Source organism: Dermacentor albipictus, unplaced genomic scaffold (genome assembly GCF_038994185.2).
Source record: "Dermacentor albipictus isolate Rhodes 1998 colony unplaced genomic scaffold, USDA_Dalb.pri_finalv2 scaffold_13, whole genome shotgun sequence".
Taxonomy (NCBI): Eukaryota; Metazoa; Arthropoda; class Arachnida; order Ixodida; family Ixodidae; genus Dermacentor; species Dermacentor albipictus.
In genome coordinates this window covers 13,456,038-13,472,288 of record NW_027225567.1, presented here as the reverse complement: position 1 = coordinate 13,472,288, position 16,251 = coordinate 13,456,038, and the positions used below count along the sequence as shown (strand labels likewise).

The 16,251-nt window shown below is 46.9% G+C and overlaps 1 protein-coding gene and 1 long non-coding RNA gene across 2 annotated transcripts in view; one reads left to right on the top strand and one right to left on the bottom strand.

Moving 5' to 3' along the window:
• Positions 1-6,144, bottom strand: part of LOC139051664 (uncharacterized protein C05D11.1-like) — a 210,280-nt gene extending 204,136 nt beyond the window's left edge. Inside the window, exon 1 of the mRNA XM_070528630.1 lies at positions 5,865-6,144. Coding sequence (XP_070384731.1) covers positions 5,865-6,003 — 139 coding nt within the window. The 5' untranslated portion in view covers positions 6,004-6,144. The remainder of the gene's footprint in view (positions 1-5,864) is intronic.
• A 195-nt stretch (positions 6,145-6,339) lies between these two features.
• The window catches only part of LOC139051665 (uncharacterized), an 81,457-nt gene continuing 71,545 nt past the window's right edge, over positions 6,340-16,251 (top strand). Inside the window, exon 1 of the long non-coding RNA XR_011509493.1 lies at positions 6,340-6,751. This is a non-coding gene — a long non-coding RNA (uncharacterized lncRNA). The remainder of the gene's footprint in view (positions 6,752-16,251) is intronic.

The following is a 16,251-nucleotide window of genomic DNA, read 5'->3' as shown; positions in this document are numbered from 1 at the left end:
CACACCAGCGATGTAAGTCCCGGCCATCACCACCCCTACTACGTGTCTGCTGCAGAGCGCAGCATCATTCAAAGCGAGGTCGCGAAGATGCTGGAGAAGAACATCATCGAGCCTTCCGCTAGCCTGTCAGTCTCACCAGTCGTCCTGGTCAAGAAAAACAACACCTGGAGTTTTGTGTTGATTATCGCCATCTGAACAAGATCACCAAGGAGGACCTGTATCCACTGCCCAATATGGATGATTCACTTGACTGTCTCAACGGCGCGAAATATTTTTCGATTGACCTCCACTCGGGCTACTGGCAGATCGCTGTTGATGCGAAGGATCGCGAGAAGACAGCCTTTATTACTCCTGATGGACTTTTTCAATTCAGTCATGCCCTTCAGGCTTTGCAATGTCTCAGCAACGTTCGAGAGAATGATGGACACCCTTCTCCGAGGCTTGAAGTGGACTATCTGTCTGCGTCATCTTGACGACATAATCGTTTTTGCTAATGAGCGTCTTGTGACTGTCCTTGCTGTGTCTCGCGCTGCGAAACTTTAGCTCAACTCGTCAAAGTGTCACTTCAGTCATCGTGAAATAACCATTCTCGAGCACCTTGTAAACACCAATGGAATTCAACCTGACCTGGCCAAAGTTCGAGCCAGCAAGAATTTCTTGTGTCATGCTCAGTTAGGGACATTCGCAGCTTCATAGGCTTATGCTTGTACTTTCATCGCTTTGTTCAAAATTTTGCTGACATTGCGTACCCTCTCACCTAGCTTTTAAAGAACAATGTCGCTTTCGCATGGAGACAGTGGCAGACCGAAGCCTTCAAAGCACTCATCAGACTCTTGACGAGCTCCCCAATTTTAGCCCATTTTGACCCTTCAGCACCCACTGAAATTTGTACAGATGCTAGTGGTCACGGCATTGGCACTGTTCTTGCCCAGATTCAGCGTGGTCAAGAGTGCATTATCGTTTACGCAAGCCATCTTCTGTCCGTGGCCAAGCGCAACTATTCAATCACGGAGCGAGAGTGCCTAGCGCTAGTTTGAGCAATAGCAAAGTTTCAGCCATACCTATTTGGTCGACATTTTGACGCAATTACCGACCACCACGCAACGCGCTCTGCCGGCTTACCCCGTTGAAGGACCCTACATGCAGTCTTGGACATTGGGCACCGCGCTTGCAAGAGTACACTTTCTCTGTAGTGTACAAATCCGGCCGGTTACATCAAGATGCCAACTGCTTGTCCCGCCATGCAGTTGAGCCACCGGAAGTCACAGACCTCGAATCCGACACCAGCGTTATGTCCATCTCAGGCTTCCTTAACATTGGCGATGAACAGCGCCGTGATCCCTTTCTGCGGACCATCACAGGTCGCATAAGCTCGCCAACTCCTGGTCCTTCCCTGCGTCTCTTCTGTATTTACAACAGTCCTGTACAAAAGCAACTTGCGCCTTGATAGTGCTGACCTACTGCTGGCCGTACGGGGCACCTTCAACGCACCGTGCTTCAACAATTCCACGATGCACCCACCACTGGGCATCTCAGTGTTACATCTTTGACCTAGTCCGGCGCCGTTTCTTCTGGCCCGACCGCTACTGCTCTGTGTGCCGGTATGCGACTGCTTGCGACCTGTGCCAATGCCGGAAACCTATTCCCATGGTTTCAGCTGGGCTTTCACAGCCCATCAATATTCCCATAGAACCTTTCTTTCGCATGGGACTCTACCTACTTGGCCCTTTTTCTTTTTCAACTAAGGGCAACAAATGGATTGCCACTGCAACGGATTACACCATGCACTTTGCCATTACGGGAGCTCTGCCCTACAAGTTGTGCCACAGACATCGCGGATTTCCTCTCACACGACATCCTGCACCATGGTGCTCCACATGAGGCCCTCACGGATTGCAGACGTTACTTCTTGTCAAAGGTCATTGATGATATCCTCCGCCTATGCTCTACTAAGCATCAAATAGCCACTGCTTACCATCCACAGACTAACGGTCTCACAGAGCGACTGAACAGAATGCTTGCTGACATGCTAGCTATGTATGTTTCTCCAGTCCACCAGGACCGGGATGTCACTCTGCCACATGCCACCTTTACGTACAATTCGTCCCTCCATGACACTACAGGTTACTCACCGTTCTGGCTACTGTTTGGCCGTTGTCCCGTTTCGCCCCTGGACACTGTACTTCCCCAAGTCACACAGTCGCACACCATTTATGCCCGTGATGCGATTTCCATGGCCGCACAGGCCCCTCAAATTGCCCACACTCGCCTCACCGATTCCTGGTCTTCCCAGAAATCCTGTTACGGTATGCACTGTAGGGACATGCAATATTTACTTGGCTCCCTCGTGCTCCTGTGGTCACCATCTTGCCATGTGGGCCTGTCACTGTCGCGATATTCAGGTACCTACCGAATCCTGCGACAGCTTTCGTATGTGATGTACGAGATCGCTCCCGAACAGCCAGGCCTGTCATCTGTACAGCCAAGAACTGATGTTGCTCATGCCTCCCGTTTAAAGCTCTATGTGCATATCTTCTCCAGGCCATAATCGCTTGCGTTGGTTCGGCGCTCCAATCTCGGCGGTGTAGTGTCGCGATGCAGAACAGGATGTGCAGACAAGAGACGATGACAAAGAAGGGTGGTTGTTGCTGGGGCGCTTCGGCCACCATGTTCTAGTGTAAGCTAGTGCGTTCAGCATTTGCCTTGCATAAACAACATTCGTGTTTGTCTCTGCCTCACAACAATATGCTCTGTAGGCACCTGGTAACTGCAGCCAGCCAGTGAAGTGACTTTATTTGCAGATAGATAGGCAGACACAGTGTCAACCAAGAGGCTCTGTGCGTTATAGCTCACACAGAAGTGCACCGGTGATGTTATTGCATTCTTGCTCACAAACACACATGGGATTTATTTACACTGCTGAGTGCAGGTACGGCCTTTTAATTCTTTAACAGTATCACATGAGTGTAGACCAGCAAGCATGTCAGTGTCTTGATATGTCTGGGAGCGATGAAATCAATGAGAATAAGCAGATGAGCACAAAGTTCCCCTTGAGCATTAGTGTCGTCCAATAGGCTCTTTCTACAAACTTGACACAGCCCCTGCCAACACTAACTCTGTGGTCAGCTTCCAGGACAATTGGAGATGGCAAGAGTATGTGCCAGCTGGGCTTTTTTTTCTATGTCTCCTTAGTATATGTGGCCATGTAGTGCACATAAGAGAAAATAATTACCAAAACATGTAAAGCTATGATGCGGCCAAATGCAACCCACACTCCAATCTGCAATCAGCTGGTCACTGAGTTGACCATGGCAGGGGCTTTGTTGTGCTTGTGGGAAGAGCATAGAAAATGACAGACGTGCTCAAATTGAACCCTGTGCACATGGGCTTTCATCGGGCTGCACCATCATAAGGCACTGCCGTGGTAGCTAATCAGTGCCCACGTGGTACTGCGAAGGAATTGAAACACAGTAAATCGATAATAAATTGAATAAAAAGCACACTACATTCATCTGGCAAACTTTCTGTCCATATCCAGGAGTGAGATGTCATTCTGAGAGAAACAAGAGATATGTTTTCGCGTTACAAGATCAGCTTTTTGTTGTACAAGACATTTAAAAATATGATGAATAGTTTCCTTTTCTCAACATTTAAGTCCATTATTCTAATGTCATAAGGCTACAAAGAAAACATGTACAGGTAGGTTCCTCAGAAAGTTTCGATATTGAAAAATTTATCCTGGTCATCAGATCGAACCTGGCAGCACTGGCTCTCCAGGGTAGTCACTTTACCATCAGCTAACTAGGAGGATAGCAGATGGCACGGTGGAGGCAAATTAATTGACATCCCAACACATTGGAATACTTACTAGCAATTCAATTGCTATATAATTCCAAAAGGCAAAGAAACTTTCTGGGAAGAGAAGGTTGAGGAAATCCTATGAGTTTTCTTAGTAGCCTCATGCTATTTTTGGGTGGATGCCAACATTATTTCTCATGAAGCTTCCTGCACAGAAGACACTCGGACAACGCATACATGTGTTTTGTCGGAAAATTCAGTGTCCTTTGCATTCGTTTTCAACAGAATTAGATGTAACCACTTCTGTATTTCCCACACAATTTCCTACATTTCCATTATTTTCCAAACATCATGCCGCACCAGCACAAAACTTCACAAGTGATGCAGCAATAACAGTGCTTTTTGTGAATGGTACATACTACCTGAACTTGATGCTAATAAATATCAGATACCAACATGTTCCTCAAATTCATTTTCCACAAGAGACCCCTTCTAGCATTTCCAATATAGCTTAGAATACCAATGAAAGCCTATATGGAAAGGATACAACATACTTGAAATATTATTTGCACTTCCTAAATGAAAAGCAGAATAATAAAACAGACAATGTGATGTAAAAACAATGTCTTCATGAGCAATGGACAAATGTAGACCTTAAAACATCATCAGGCTTTCTTTCTTTCTCCCATTTGGTGAGTGCACATATCATTGCAAGCAACATTCACAAAGCTAAATATTTTATTGCCTGTTAGTGCACTTAAATGTGCAAAAAAGCATGAAACTGCATCGCATGCACAATAAAAGCAGTTAAAGCTGCCATGAACGTGAGCAGCTGGTTCAGCCATGAGTGGATAACAAAAGAGCATATGTTAAGCCCCCTTTTTGTTCCCCCTTTCAAAACAAACCATGTCTTCCTTTATATAAGTTAAACACACGGTCCTCATAATTGTCCTAAGAAATGTACATAACTAAAAATGTGCAATAAAAACGAAAGAATGGCTACAGTAATACTAGGAGTTTCCACAAACATCTGCTGACACTAAACGTTTCTAACAAAGGAAATGCTAACAATTACATGCCAGCCTGGGTGTACAGCCCAAAATTGTCAGGTACACCTGTGAGTAGAACTATACGGACTGGGGATTGCACGATAAGGCTGGTTTTGTCCTCTGCCTGTGAATATAACATGGGATTGAGGACTGCAGTACAAACTTGGCATTGTGAACTTTCCAGTGCCCTCGTCAAGCTCAGTTTATTAATGTTAATTACGAGAAAATGCAGTTTCTTCAGTGATGCTGTGGTGTGTACACTTTTGCTTACGGATGTACACAGCAAGCATACATGCACTCTTGGGTGCATACAGGCTTTGCGGTAAATGAACTTTTCCAGAGCTCCATGTTTTGAAACATTTGGTGAGTACGTATCGTGTGGCGACTGTGCGTTTACAAGCTAAGACAGGCATGGCTTTTTCTGTTGTCCCTCATTTCAAAGTTGGTTCAATATAAAACTGACTTCGGCTAGTTCGCAATGCCACTTACTGCACACAGTGCAAGGGCACAGATGAAAGAGCAGAAGACACAGTGCCTGTGTTAAGTAATTAAATTATGGGATTTTACATGCCAAAACCACGATCTGATTATGGGGCACGCCGTAGTGGGGGACTCCGGAAATATGAACCGCCTGAGGTTCTTTAACATGACCTAAATTTAAATACACGGGTGTTTGCGCATATCGTCCCCAACGAAATGCGGCCGCCGTGGTCGGGATTCGATCCCGCGACCTCGTGCTTAGCAGCCCAAACCATAGCCACTAAACAACCACGGCGGGTCGTGCCTGTGTCCTTCTCGCTCATCCATGTCCCTGGTACTTTTCACTGTATGCTGCTGGTTACTGTCATTTAAAAAAGTCAAAAAGTTACAGGGCGCAAATGGAACGATTTGTTAACAGTCAATCCATCGCGCGCAGCTGTGCGCGGTGTTTGACTGCGCATGCCCGTGATCAGCACAGCATTCGCAGTTACATGAAGGCAGTCAGGAGGCAATATACGGGAGCAATATCGCACTTACCAATGCATAGGTATCCGCTAATGAGCGGTCCATCAAATTCGGACACGAACACGGTCATGCCAGTTTTTGTTGACCGGTACTTCGCCAGCGGTAGGTCGCCGTCGGTGCGGACGACACATACTTCTTGAAAATTGGCCATAACGTCGTTTGAAGGCAATCGTGCGGCCCAGAGTGTTGGAATTGGAACCGCAGTGTTCGATTTCGTAGACTCCGTGGCTAGAGAAAACGGCCGCGTGAGCGACCGACACGTGCGCGGATCTCACGAGAATTGAGAGAACAAGCAGAAGTAGGGAGGGGAGAAGGCGCGCACAACCAGCAAAACTAACAAAACACACACAGACAAAACTGAACGATGTAGGAAGAAAAAAAAAATGTCGAGCAAAACGAACCATGACGTACTGAGACCTTACGCGGATGAAAGATAATGAATTGTGTGAAATGTTAAAATCGAGACGGTAACTGCAGTACTGATCACGAGGTACTGATCGAGTACGCGCATACGGAGGGAAGTTCAAAAGAACGCTGTCCAATTTCTAAATTACGCATGTCAGATGAGGCGGAAACTTGAAACAGTGCCCAGAAAAACTGTCTCAGGTTTAACTCTGGTAAACCTAGTTATCACGAACGAAATGTCTGTTTTGCTTGGTTTTGCAAAGACCATGCACACAGTGTTTAATTGAAGTTAGGCCACAGTCTTTACAGACGCTGCTGAACGGGTTGTCCGTGAAATAGCAGCGAAAGAGTTTGCCGCCTGCCGGAGGGTGTGGTTGGTCAAACGCTGGTTGTGGGTGCCGTTGCTTGTATTCACGGCTTCGTCTCCTTCTCCTTGTTGTTCGTGTTGCTGAACGACGGCGGCTGTCGCAGAAGCTTCTAGCTTTCCACGCTTGGTAAGCTTCTCCCTTTGCTCCGGTACAGCGCCTTGAATTATTCTAGACACAGTAGCTCCGGTATTTCAGCAGGCAACTTTGCCTTTGCTCGACGTTTCGCAGCCTGCCGTCTAGCTCTATCTACTGGATGATCTTCAGCCTGTCGCCATAGAGAAAGGAATGCTGTCGCTTGCGCTGAAGCGCACGCACAGACGGCTAGTAGGCCACGGTCTAGGTACAGACGGGTGGGTGTCACCTAGGTGGTGGGTGCCTGCATGTGGCCGCTAGCGTCTACCAACGTTCTTATTTTAGTTTCACAGCTCCGCTTGGGCAACGCCTCCTTTAAAAAGATGCCTGCCGCATGCGTCGAAGATTTGCTGCCCTTACGTTGGCTTGTGAGATGGCCAAAATGGCGGTCACGCGAACTAGTAGCGCTGCGATCGTGTCTTTCTTTAGTCTTTCGTCACTTCTTCCACTTCTGGTTTCGTTTCTACTTTCATTTCGGTGGTACTGCTTCGTCTGTCGCTGCTGTGGGCGTGTTGTTAAAAAAATTATGGGGTACGTTTTACGTGCCAAAACCACTTTCTGATTTTGAGGCACGCCGTAGTGGGGGACTCCGGAAATTTCGACCACTTGGGGTTCTTTAACGTGCACCTAAATCTGAGTACACGGGTGTTTTCGCATTTCGCCCCCACCGAAATGCGGCCGCCGTGGCCGGGGTTCGATCCCGCGACCTCGTGCTCAGCAGCCTAACGCCATAGCCACTGAGCAACCACGGCGGGTATGGGCGTGTTGTTGGCGTCGTGTGATGTGCGGCGGTTTCTTCCGGTGAAAGGTTTCACGCTGAAGCGTTTCGGCGTCTCATAATGGGAAGCAGTTCTGCTTTGCCCACGACTGCTCCAGCGGCCAGATGCAACGTGATGCTGGTCGTCACTATTCTTTTTGGCACCACGATAACGGCAGAGAGTTTTTTATATGGAAACACATGCTGCACGAAAGAAAGAATGCCCCACAGATAAGTCCGACGTGTGTGAACGTCATGTTAAGGACGACGATCTATATTTTAATTCTTGAGATTAAATATATATTGATTCCTCACTGGAAACATGGACGCTTGTTCACAGCACGATTCCACGACTTAGTTATTCCCGGTCTTCGCGAACACATCTCGAAGACAATAAATGTTATACAAAAGCGATGTTCACCAACAGAAGCAGCTCGAGTGTTGGCAGGCACTTCCGCGGAAGCTTGCAGGGAGGCACTTCATGCAGGTAGCAAACTAATTGTACATGAAATGTTGTTGCACTTGTCTTCGAAATATGCACTACTGATTGTGATCAACAAGCTCACGGCCGTGATCTTGCCTTCTGTACTCTGAAAGTGTTAATTTATTGAAGATGACGCCATGCAGCAGCGATGTGGGAATCCTTTTACGTGAATTCACCAACTAGCTCGTAGGTGGAATCTTTTGAGTTATAGAAAGTGTTGTCGTTGAAGGATATCGCGCCTTATTTGCTGCATCAAAAGCTACAACAAAATCCACAATATGCTATTTCGAGCGGCTATATACTACCTTCAATATCATAACTGAAATCATCCTTAGAGAAGCAGACGGCTTAACAATTAAGCGCGGCACGGTGTGCATAACATCAAGCCAAAGTAAAAAATTGGAGTACGCTTAAGCTTCGCCTTCAAGAGTGGAACGCGACAGCGTTACCGTCGACCCGCCAAGGGGTGTAAGACAATGGGCTACGGCGCAGCGACTACGCGCCCCGCATCGGACGCGGTGAGCGTCGAGCAACGCCGCCGCGTTCGGCGCGGCAACGAAATGTGCGCCTGAGCAAGCGACGCACGCCTGAGCCTTAGAAACAGCTCTTTTCTAAGGCAACACCGCATTCACTAGAGGCGCTTTTGTACCGCTTTGAAGCATCGAACTCGTGGCTTAGTTGGCTTAGTGGGATTCCACTTCCGGGCACCGCAGTGAACGGACGTGTTATCATGTGCTCCGACGGAGCGGCGTTGGCGGCCGCGAACGGCCGCGGTAACAGGAATGCTGTTGTTGAAGACGAGGATTATCAGGTGATTTTGCCGCACTTGCCTACCGGTCGAATCGTCCTTAATACTGTTTTTTTTACACGCGGACGTCCGTGGAAGACCGTTCAAGGTTGAGGATTTCCGTGACGCTCTGGTTCGTCTGGAACTGCTCCACGAAGTAGTTGCTTTGGGGGCGTATCTGATGAATCACGTGTAGGCGGTCATGATGAAGACGACTGAAGCCACAAAGAAACTGCTTGCTATCCGAAACATCATTGTCAAAGAACGGCGCTGTATTGTCGTTGACCACACCAATCAAGGCGTGCGCTTGAAGTTACACTGGATGCTGCCAAACATGTCAGATGAAGACATCAGACAAGCTCTTGCCCCATACGGGACGGTTACGGACGCGGCGAAAGAACGGTGGCGTGTTCGAGGGATTTTGGACAAGGGCTCAACGACGCGGTCGGTGACCCTGCAGCTTAAGCCACGTACTACAGTCGACGATATTCCGCACCAGCTACGCATAGCAGGGGAGCTCGTCCTTGCCGTCATTCCGGGCCGCGCCCCTCTTTGCCTGCGGTGCCACACAACCGGTCATATTCGCCGGGACTGTCGAGTTCCACGCTGCGAGGTCTGCCGCCGCTTCGGCCATGAACGATCTCAGTGCGTCAAGACATACGCCGTCGTCGCAGGACCAACGAGAAGAGAAGAAGTATCTGAACACCTCATGGATGAGGCTGAAGTTGAAGATATTTCTCCGGTTAAGAGCGACAAGGTTGGCAACGCGGTCACACAGAAGCAGTCTCTTCACCCCAAAAACTTGTGGCCAGACAAGAAAACCAACGACGAGGCTGATACTCGGAAAAAGACTGAAAACGGGGCGCCTGAAAATCAGAGTTTCGCTACAGAGCAGAGTGATGTCCCCTCGAAGTCGTCGCCTGCCACTACGTGTGCGGAGGCGTCTGCTACGACTGACGTCGACATGTCAGCAGCCACTAGCATGCCTGCGAAGCGGGCACACGAGGAAACGATCGGCGTAACCGGGACCTCTGGAGCAACTACATGCAGCGAACCACCTACATAGGCGGCTCAGCTGCGACGTACTGTACGCCTTTCAAGCCGAGGCCCAACGTCCAAGTCGAGCGGAGACCCGAGACGGGGCCGCCCCCGTAGCGGCTTCGTTTCTGGTAGTGCAACCTAGGCCACTACGTGTGATACCGCCAGCTTGACTGGCGGAGCCATGTACTACAGATTAGAGGACACCACTTTATGCACAATGCATGGGTCGCTCAAGGTAAGCGCTATGCGACCCGATTGTTCTTGCTCATAATGGAGGCCGCCATTATTAACACCGCGATTCGTATTGCCACGCTAAATGTCCGAGGACTAAGCACGAGGTGGCGGCAATATCAATTGAGTCGTATCTTTCTGGAAAACAATCTCGACATAATCGCAGTTCAGGAAACCAAGATAGCGAGTCAAGAGCAAACGGATCGCATGGTGCAACTGGTGCAACCATTAGTTCCCCGTTACAATTTATGCGTCTGTCATGCGGCCGCACATCGGCAGGCTGCGCTATTCTTTTTGCGCAATAGCCTAAATATAAGTGTAGAAGCAGTCACAGTGTGTGAAACGTCACGGGACGCCTGGTTATTGTCCATTTTACCTTGAATGAAGTTTTCTGGCGAGTTATCTGTATTTACGCCCCTAATAGAGAGAGCGAGAGAGTCTTTTTTTGACCGAGTTGAGGATTATTTAAAGACCGATAAGCTTTTGGTTTTACTTGGCGATTTCAACTGTGTTTGTTTTCCGGAGGATCGCGTGAAAAAACTGCCGCTGAATGATCGTAGTGCACTGCTATTGAATAATCTTGTCAGTGACTACAACCTGGAAGATGTCGGCTATGTGTTGTACGATCACAGTGTTCCGCGTTTTACTCATTTTCAAGGACTTAGCCATGCTCGGCTAGATAGAGCTTATGTGTCACTGGAACTGGTGCCGTTATGTAAAACGTACGAGAACAAGCAAGTCTCTTTTAGTGACCACAGTTTGGTTGCCTTCTCAATAGGAACAAAAGAACGAAAAACAAACTTCTCGTGGGATTTGTGGAAATTTAACGATAAGCTACTCAACGATGACTGTTTCGTAAATGACATTAAAGAAAAACTTGGACGATTGATTGTAGCTGAAGAGAAATATGTAGTCACCATATGGGAAGATTTTAAAAATGAATTGAAGATGAGTGCTATAGAAAGGGCAACTAAATTGAAACAAGAAGAAAAACGGAAAGAAAAAGCCCTGAGGAGTAAACTCGACTTTCTACTTAATGTAGAAAGCACAGAACCTGGCCAAGTCATGAAGGAAATCAAGAAAGTTAAAAGCCAGTTAGAAATCATCGACACAGAGAAGTACCGTGGTGCCATGATAAGATCCCGTGCAGAAAGATTGTGGCAAGGGGAAACACCGAATAAACGTGCGCTAAGTGACGAGAAAGCTTACGCTCGCCGCAGTGATATAAAACAGATAAGCTACAATGACGAAGTATAACGAGTGACCGCAGGACCATTGAACGCGCCTTTGTTGAACACTATGGAGACTTGTTTGGCGAAAGAAAAACTGATCTGGGTGGCTTCATAAGCCACTTCCTACACTTTATGCCACGATTGGGAGAAAACGTTAAACAAGGCCTCGAAGCGTCTATAACTGTGCGTGAAGTTGAAGCTGCTATAGAAGAACTAGGCTCAGAAAAGGCACCTGGGCCGGATGGATTAAGCGCAGCTTTCTGCAAAACATTTAAAGCAGAAATAGCACTAATTATGAAGAAATTTTTAGTGCAGTCCTACAAAAACAACCGAATACTCGCGTCATTCCGAACAGCTCAGATGGTCCTGATACCAAAATCTGACGATCCTGTAAAGCGCTTGTCTGTTGCATCGTACCGCCCCATTAGCCCTGCGAACACTGACTATAAAATTTTTATGAAAATACTGGCGAAAAGGTTACAGAGCGTAATGAAACCTTTAGTTGGAACCCACCAAACGTGTGGGTTTAAAGGGCGCACAATAACTACCTATGTACACGTCGCCAGGAGCATTCTAGAATGCGTCGATGCTTTCGAGGGTAAAGTTGCAATGTTGCAGCTAGACCTGGAGAAGGCATTTGACCATGTGGCTCATGATAGTCTCTTCGAGATTTTAGAATACACGAACATAGGATCAGTGATTATAGATGGCTTAAAAATGGTGTACACAGACTGCAGCACACGGTTGATTATTAACAAGAGTTTCACGAGAAGTGTCAATGTCTGCTCATCTCTAAAACAGGGGTGCCCAATTTTGTCGTTGCTTTTCGCAATATACCTGGAGCCTTTTTGCTTAGCCATTAAAGAGAACGAGAAAATAAGAGGTTTCAAAATACAGCAAAGTGAGGTGAAAGTGCTTTCCTACGCAGACGATCTAGCAGTGTTTTGCGATGACTATGACAGTGTCAGCGAAGTGGTAACTCTGGCGAAAACGTATTGTGAAAAAACAGGTAGTGCCATAAACTGGGATAAGTGCATCGGGTTTTGGCATGGCGCTTGGCAAAGCAAACCACGCAGTTTCGCAAACATACAGTGGGTGACCATGCCTGTGAAATATCTTGGTGTGCCGCTTGAACATTACAAAGGCAGTAAGCAGTTCTGGGAACAGGAAACACAGACGGCGAAGGAAAAAGCGCTGACATGGCAAGGGCGCAATCTCTCAATGTTCGCGCGCTCCACCGTGTGCAACATTTTTCTGGTTGCAAAAATATGGTACATACTACAAGCGCTATTCATGTCGCGAGTGAATGTACAGAAACTGCATCGAGTGTTCGCTGTGTTCATTTGGAACTCAACTTGGGAACGCTGCAGCCGCTCTAATCTGTTCAGATCAGTTCGCAGCGGTGGTCTTGGACTGTCACACCAATTTGTACGCCAGATTGTATCGCGGTTTATGTTCTTGCGGAACCACAGTGATCCATTTTTGCGCACCATGACACAAGTGCGATTAGGTAATCTGTTACCTGACTTCCTTGTTTCGTGTTCGAATGTTGAATCCCCTCCAGTGAAAGGTTTCCTTCAGGAAGTAGTGTTATCTTTCCGTATGCTTAGTGTTCGATTCTCGCTAGAATATTTAAGTTCCGTCAAAAGAAAGAAATTGTACCATGATATGATAGACTCATTAATGCCAGTTCCAATGTATAGGTTAGCATACTATGGAGGTTCAGGCGATGATGTCCTCAAAAGGGTCAAAAGAATGCCTGTGAAACCATCGGTAAAATCATTCTTCTTCAAACTCCACACAAATACCTTACCTGTAAAGACTTGGCTGGCCGACAAGGGAATATATGTGCCGTGGACCACCGATTGTATAATGTGTAAAAAAACCAGAGACTGTCGATCACGTCTTCATTGATTGTTGGGATCCCTTTTTTCATTGGGACATCTTACCACGAACATTAAAGAAAGCATTACCAATAACCCCACGTGGTATAAGATACTTAGACACAGGCAATAACGATATTCCATATGACCTTATTATGCTGCTGAGCCTCCATAGTATATGGTCCACAAGAATGTCGGTATGTCATGCTGATGTGAATGCCCATTCTGTGCGAGAAAACTTTATTGAAAGTGTCGTCTACATGCGTGAAGTGTACAAAGCCCAGAAAGAACCGCCCGATTGGTTGCCGCTGTTCGATGAGGTGGCTAAATTCAAGCGATTTTAATTTCAGAGAGTCAGCATAAGCTAAGCTGATTCTCTTTTTAACAATGTATTCGCATGGCATTTCTGTAACGAGGAAATAAAGAAAAAAAAACTCGTGGCTTAGTGGTAGCGTCTCCGTCTCACACTCCGGAGACCCTGGTTCGATTCCCACCCAGCCCATCTTGCAAGTTGTTTTTTATTCATGAAGTGCCTGCTGGGATTTATCGCTCATGGCCAACGCCGTCGACACCGACGCCGACGACACCGGCTTTTCTGCGACACAAGCTCCTTAACGCTGTCGCATTAAAACAGCGGCATACAACGACCAGGTGAAGCCTGGTGGCGCGGCCAGCGGCCATCTTGCTCGGGGCAAAAGGGGCTAGCGATATAGAGTTTCTCACTATAACACCTAGAGGGTAATCTGGCGCCACCGTCAATGGGAGTTTCTTAAGGGGGCACCGTGCCGTCTGGGAATGACGGTGTCTGCGAGGCTCGTGTTGGCTGGTGTTGTAAGAGGCTTCGTCTAAAACGTGGATATGGTTACGCGAATAAGACGTTCTCAAAGTAAGATCTTCATAAAATGTTTCCATTCACGCATATTACATCTTTACACACCCACGATGCATGACCAAGGGAAGAAAAGCAAGAACAGATGACCAACTGTTCCAAAGCGAGCGCGAACCTTATCGTCTGTCCTCCAACTTTAGCGGCCCGCTGATACTTTTTACGTAACATGTAGTCGTACACACATTAACAAGTTCTCATAGTTAAACAAAACATGTTTTCGCGTAATAATAAAGCTAAAACAGCTTTTCGCGTGCTGTTCTATTAGAAAATGAATCATTGTGACAGACGGCACGGTACTTGCCAAGCGCGTCTTCAAGGTGTCCTGTCTCTACGAGAACGATGCCAATCCGAATCCACAATATACCGGCATTCCCATGCATACCACAGCGCAGCAGCGCCAGATTTCCCTCTAGGTAATGTAGTGAGAAACTCTATGGCTAGCGCGGCTTGGAGAGCTGGGGGGGGGGGGGGGGGGGGGGCTGAAGCTTTGAAGCGGTCGCTACCGCTCGTTACGGCCATCAAAGCATTTTTTTACATTATGGCTACACTTAAGGGTTTGTTTTTATCGGCTACTTTGTCACGCTGGAGTTTTCCGGGCGGCTGCGTCCGACAGGTCACTAGGTGAAATCTTCGCTCGCGTGCTGCCACGAATGTCGCGGCTGTTCATACAAACCGACAGGCATTTTTTATAAGCTAGTAAAGAACAAAAATGTTTAATGTAAATGAAAACAGTCAGATTGTGACCAACAACAACGAAAATACAAAACAAAGCTTTATTTTCTTTCTCTTGCATGCGCAAACTCCTGGAATGTTCAGTGTTGTGATCGAAACGTCTGTCGAATTTGGTATAGAGACTGCAATAAAAATCAAACAAGATAATTGGCACAGCAGTTGTCTCAATAAGCTTCTGCAGAGAAGAAAAATAATCTGCAGAATGGGCCATAGCTACACAAGAGGCGTGAACTAAAGAGTATTTTTTCAGAGATACGTAGCGAGCAGCGTCGAGCTTTGTCACGTCTCTGAGCGATGAAAAAGCACTGATAAGTAGAGGTAAAGAAATGTGGATGTTCATTATTGGTTCTTGAGAATTATCTCCCTGGTGAGCATTTTCCTCACCTTGTTCTTGCAGTTCTTTTGATTAATCATCTTAGCGATGTGATGGACTCTGATCTTCTAGTACATGTTTGCAATCTTTTGGACAGGACGTAAATGTGGTTGTCAAGGGAGTCGCAATCCAAGAGGTGAGGTTCTAGCTCTCGAAAAAGCGCCCGTTCAAAGACAGCTGCTTTTACTTCAACCAAAATACTTTCACTTCTCATATGCAGGGTTTTAACATTTTTGCACTGATGTTGAAGAACTCCAATCCCGTTTTCCACAATATTACATATCGTGACAACATTCTTGGACGGTGCCACGAGGCCACCTCTGTTTTTTTGCAGCTATCAAAGCCGGGCACTCGGTCGGCTGCAATGCCATGCAGCACTCCTCACATGAAGTGGCGTCGCGTACTTTACGGGCCACAAACCCTACTATGTAAGGAACCTCTGCTCGAGCGAACTCCGACAGGTTTTTAGGAAGATCCACGCGATCTGTATAGTCGTGATCATCATCCCAGGCTTGGAGCACAGATGATCTCCTCTGAATCGTAATCGCTGACGACGATTCTGCAAGAGTTGCACCCCTTGACATCTCAGCGTAGCGTGCGTTGAGATGGCAAAGCGTTGGAGCTGGGGAGTAGTAGTGCAGCGTTATCGCCACAGCGCTTTGTTAACCTTCGTTTCGACTGCTGTAACGTTTTCACTTTTTTCTTTAACTGTAGAACCTCATCAGTTGACTGTTGTGCCTTTTGCTTGTAAAACTCTTTCGTAGGAGAAGAGGGCTCTGAAATGATGTCTGGTTTTTGTTCGCTAACATCAGGCACAGGTGATGGAGGCGCTACCCGGGACTTAGGAGAAGCTCGTTTTCATTTTTGCTGTCAGGAAGAGAGTATGTTCGAATTCGTTATATCGATTGCTCTCTCCATATCCACATCCGTGTAAAGTAACTAACACTTTCCTTATCGCGAGAAAAGTAGTAGTTTTTGGGTAGTGTAGCAAATATTTTTTTTCCTTTAAAAGAACATGCTTGATACTAAAGAGTATAGCATCAAAGTTTAGAGGTGTAATTTCTGGTTTCAATGGTAGTTGTCCC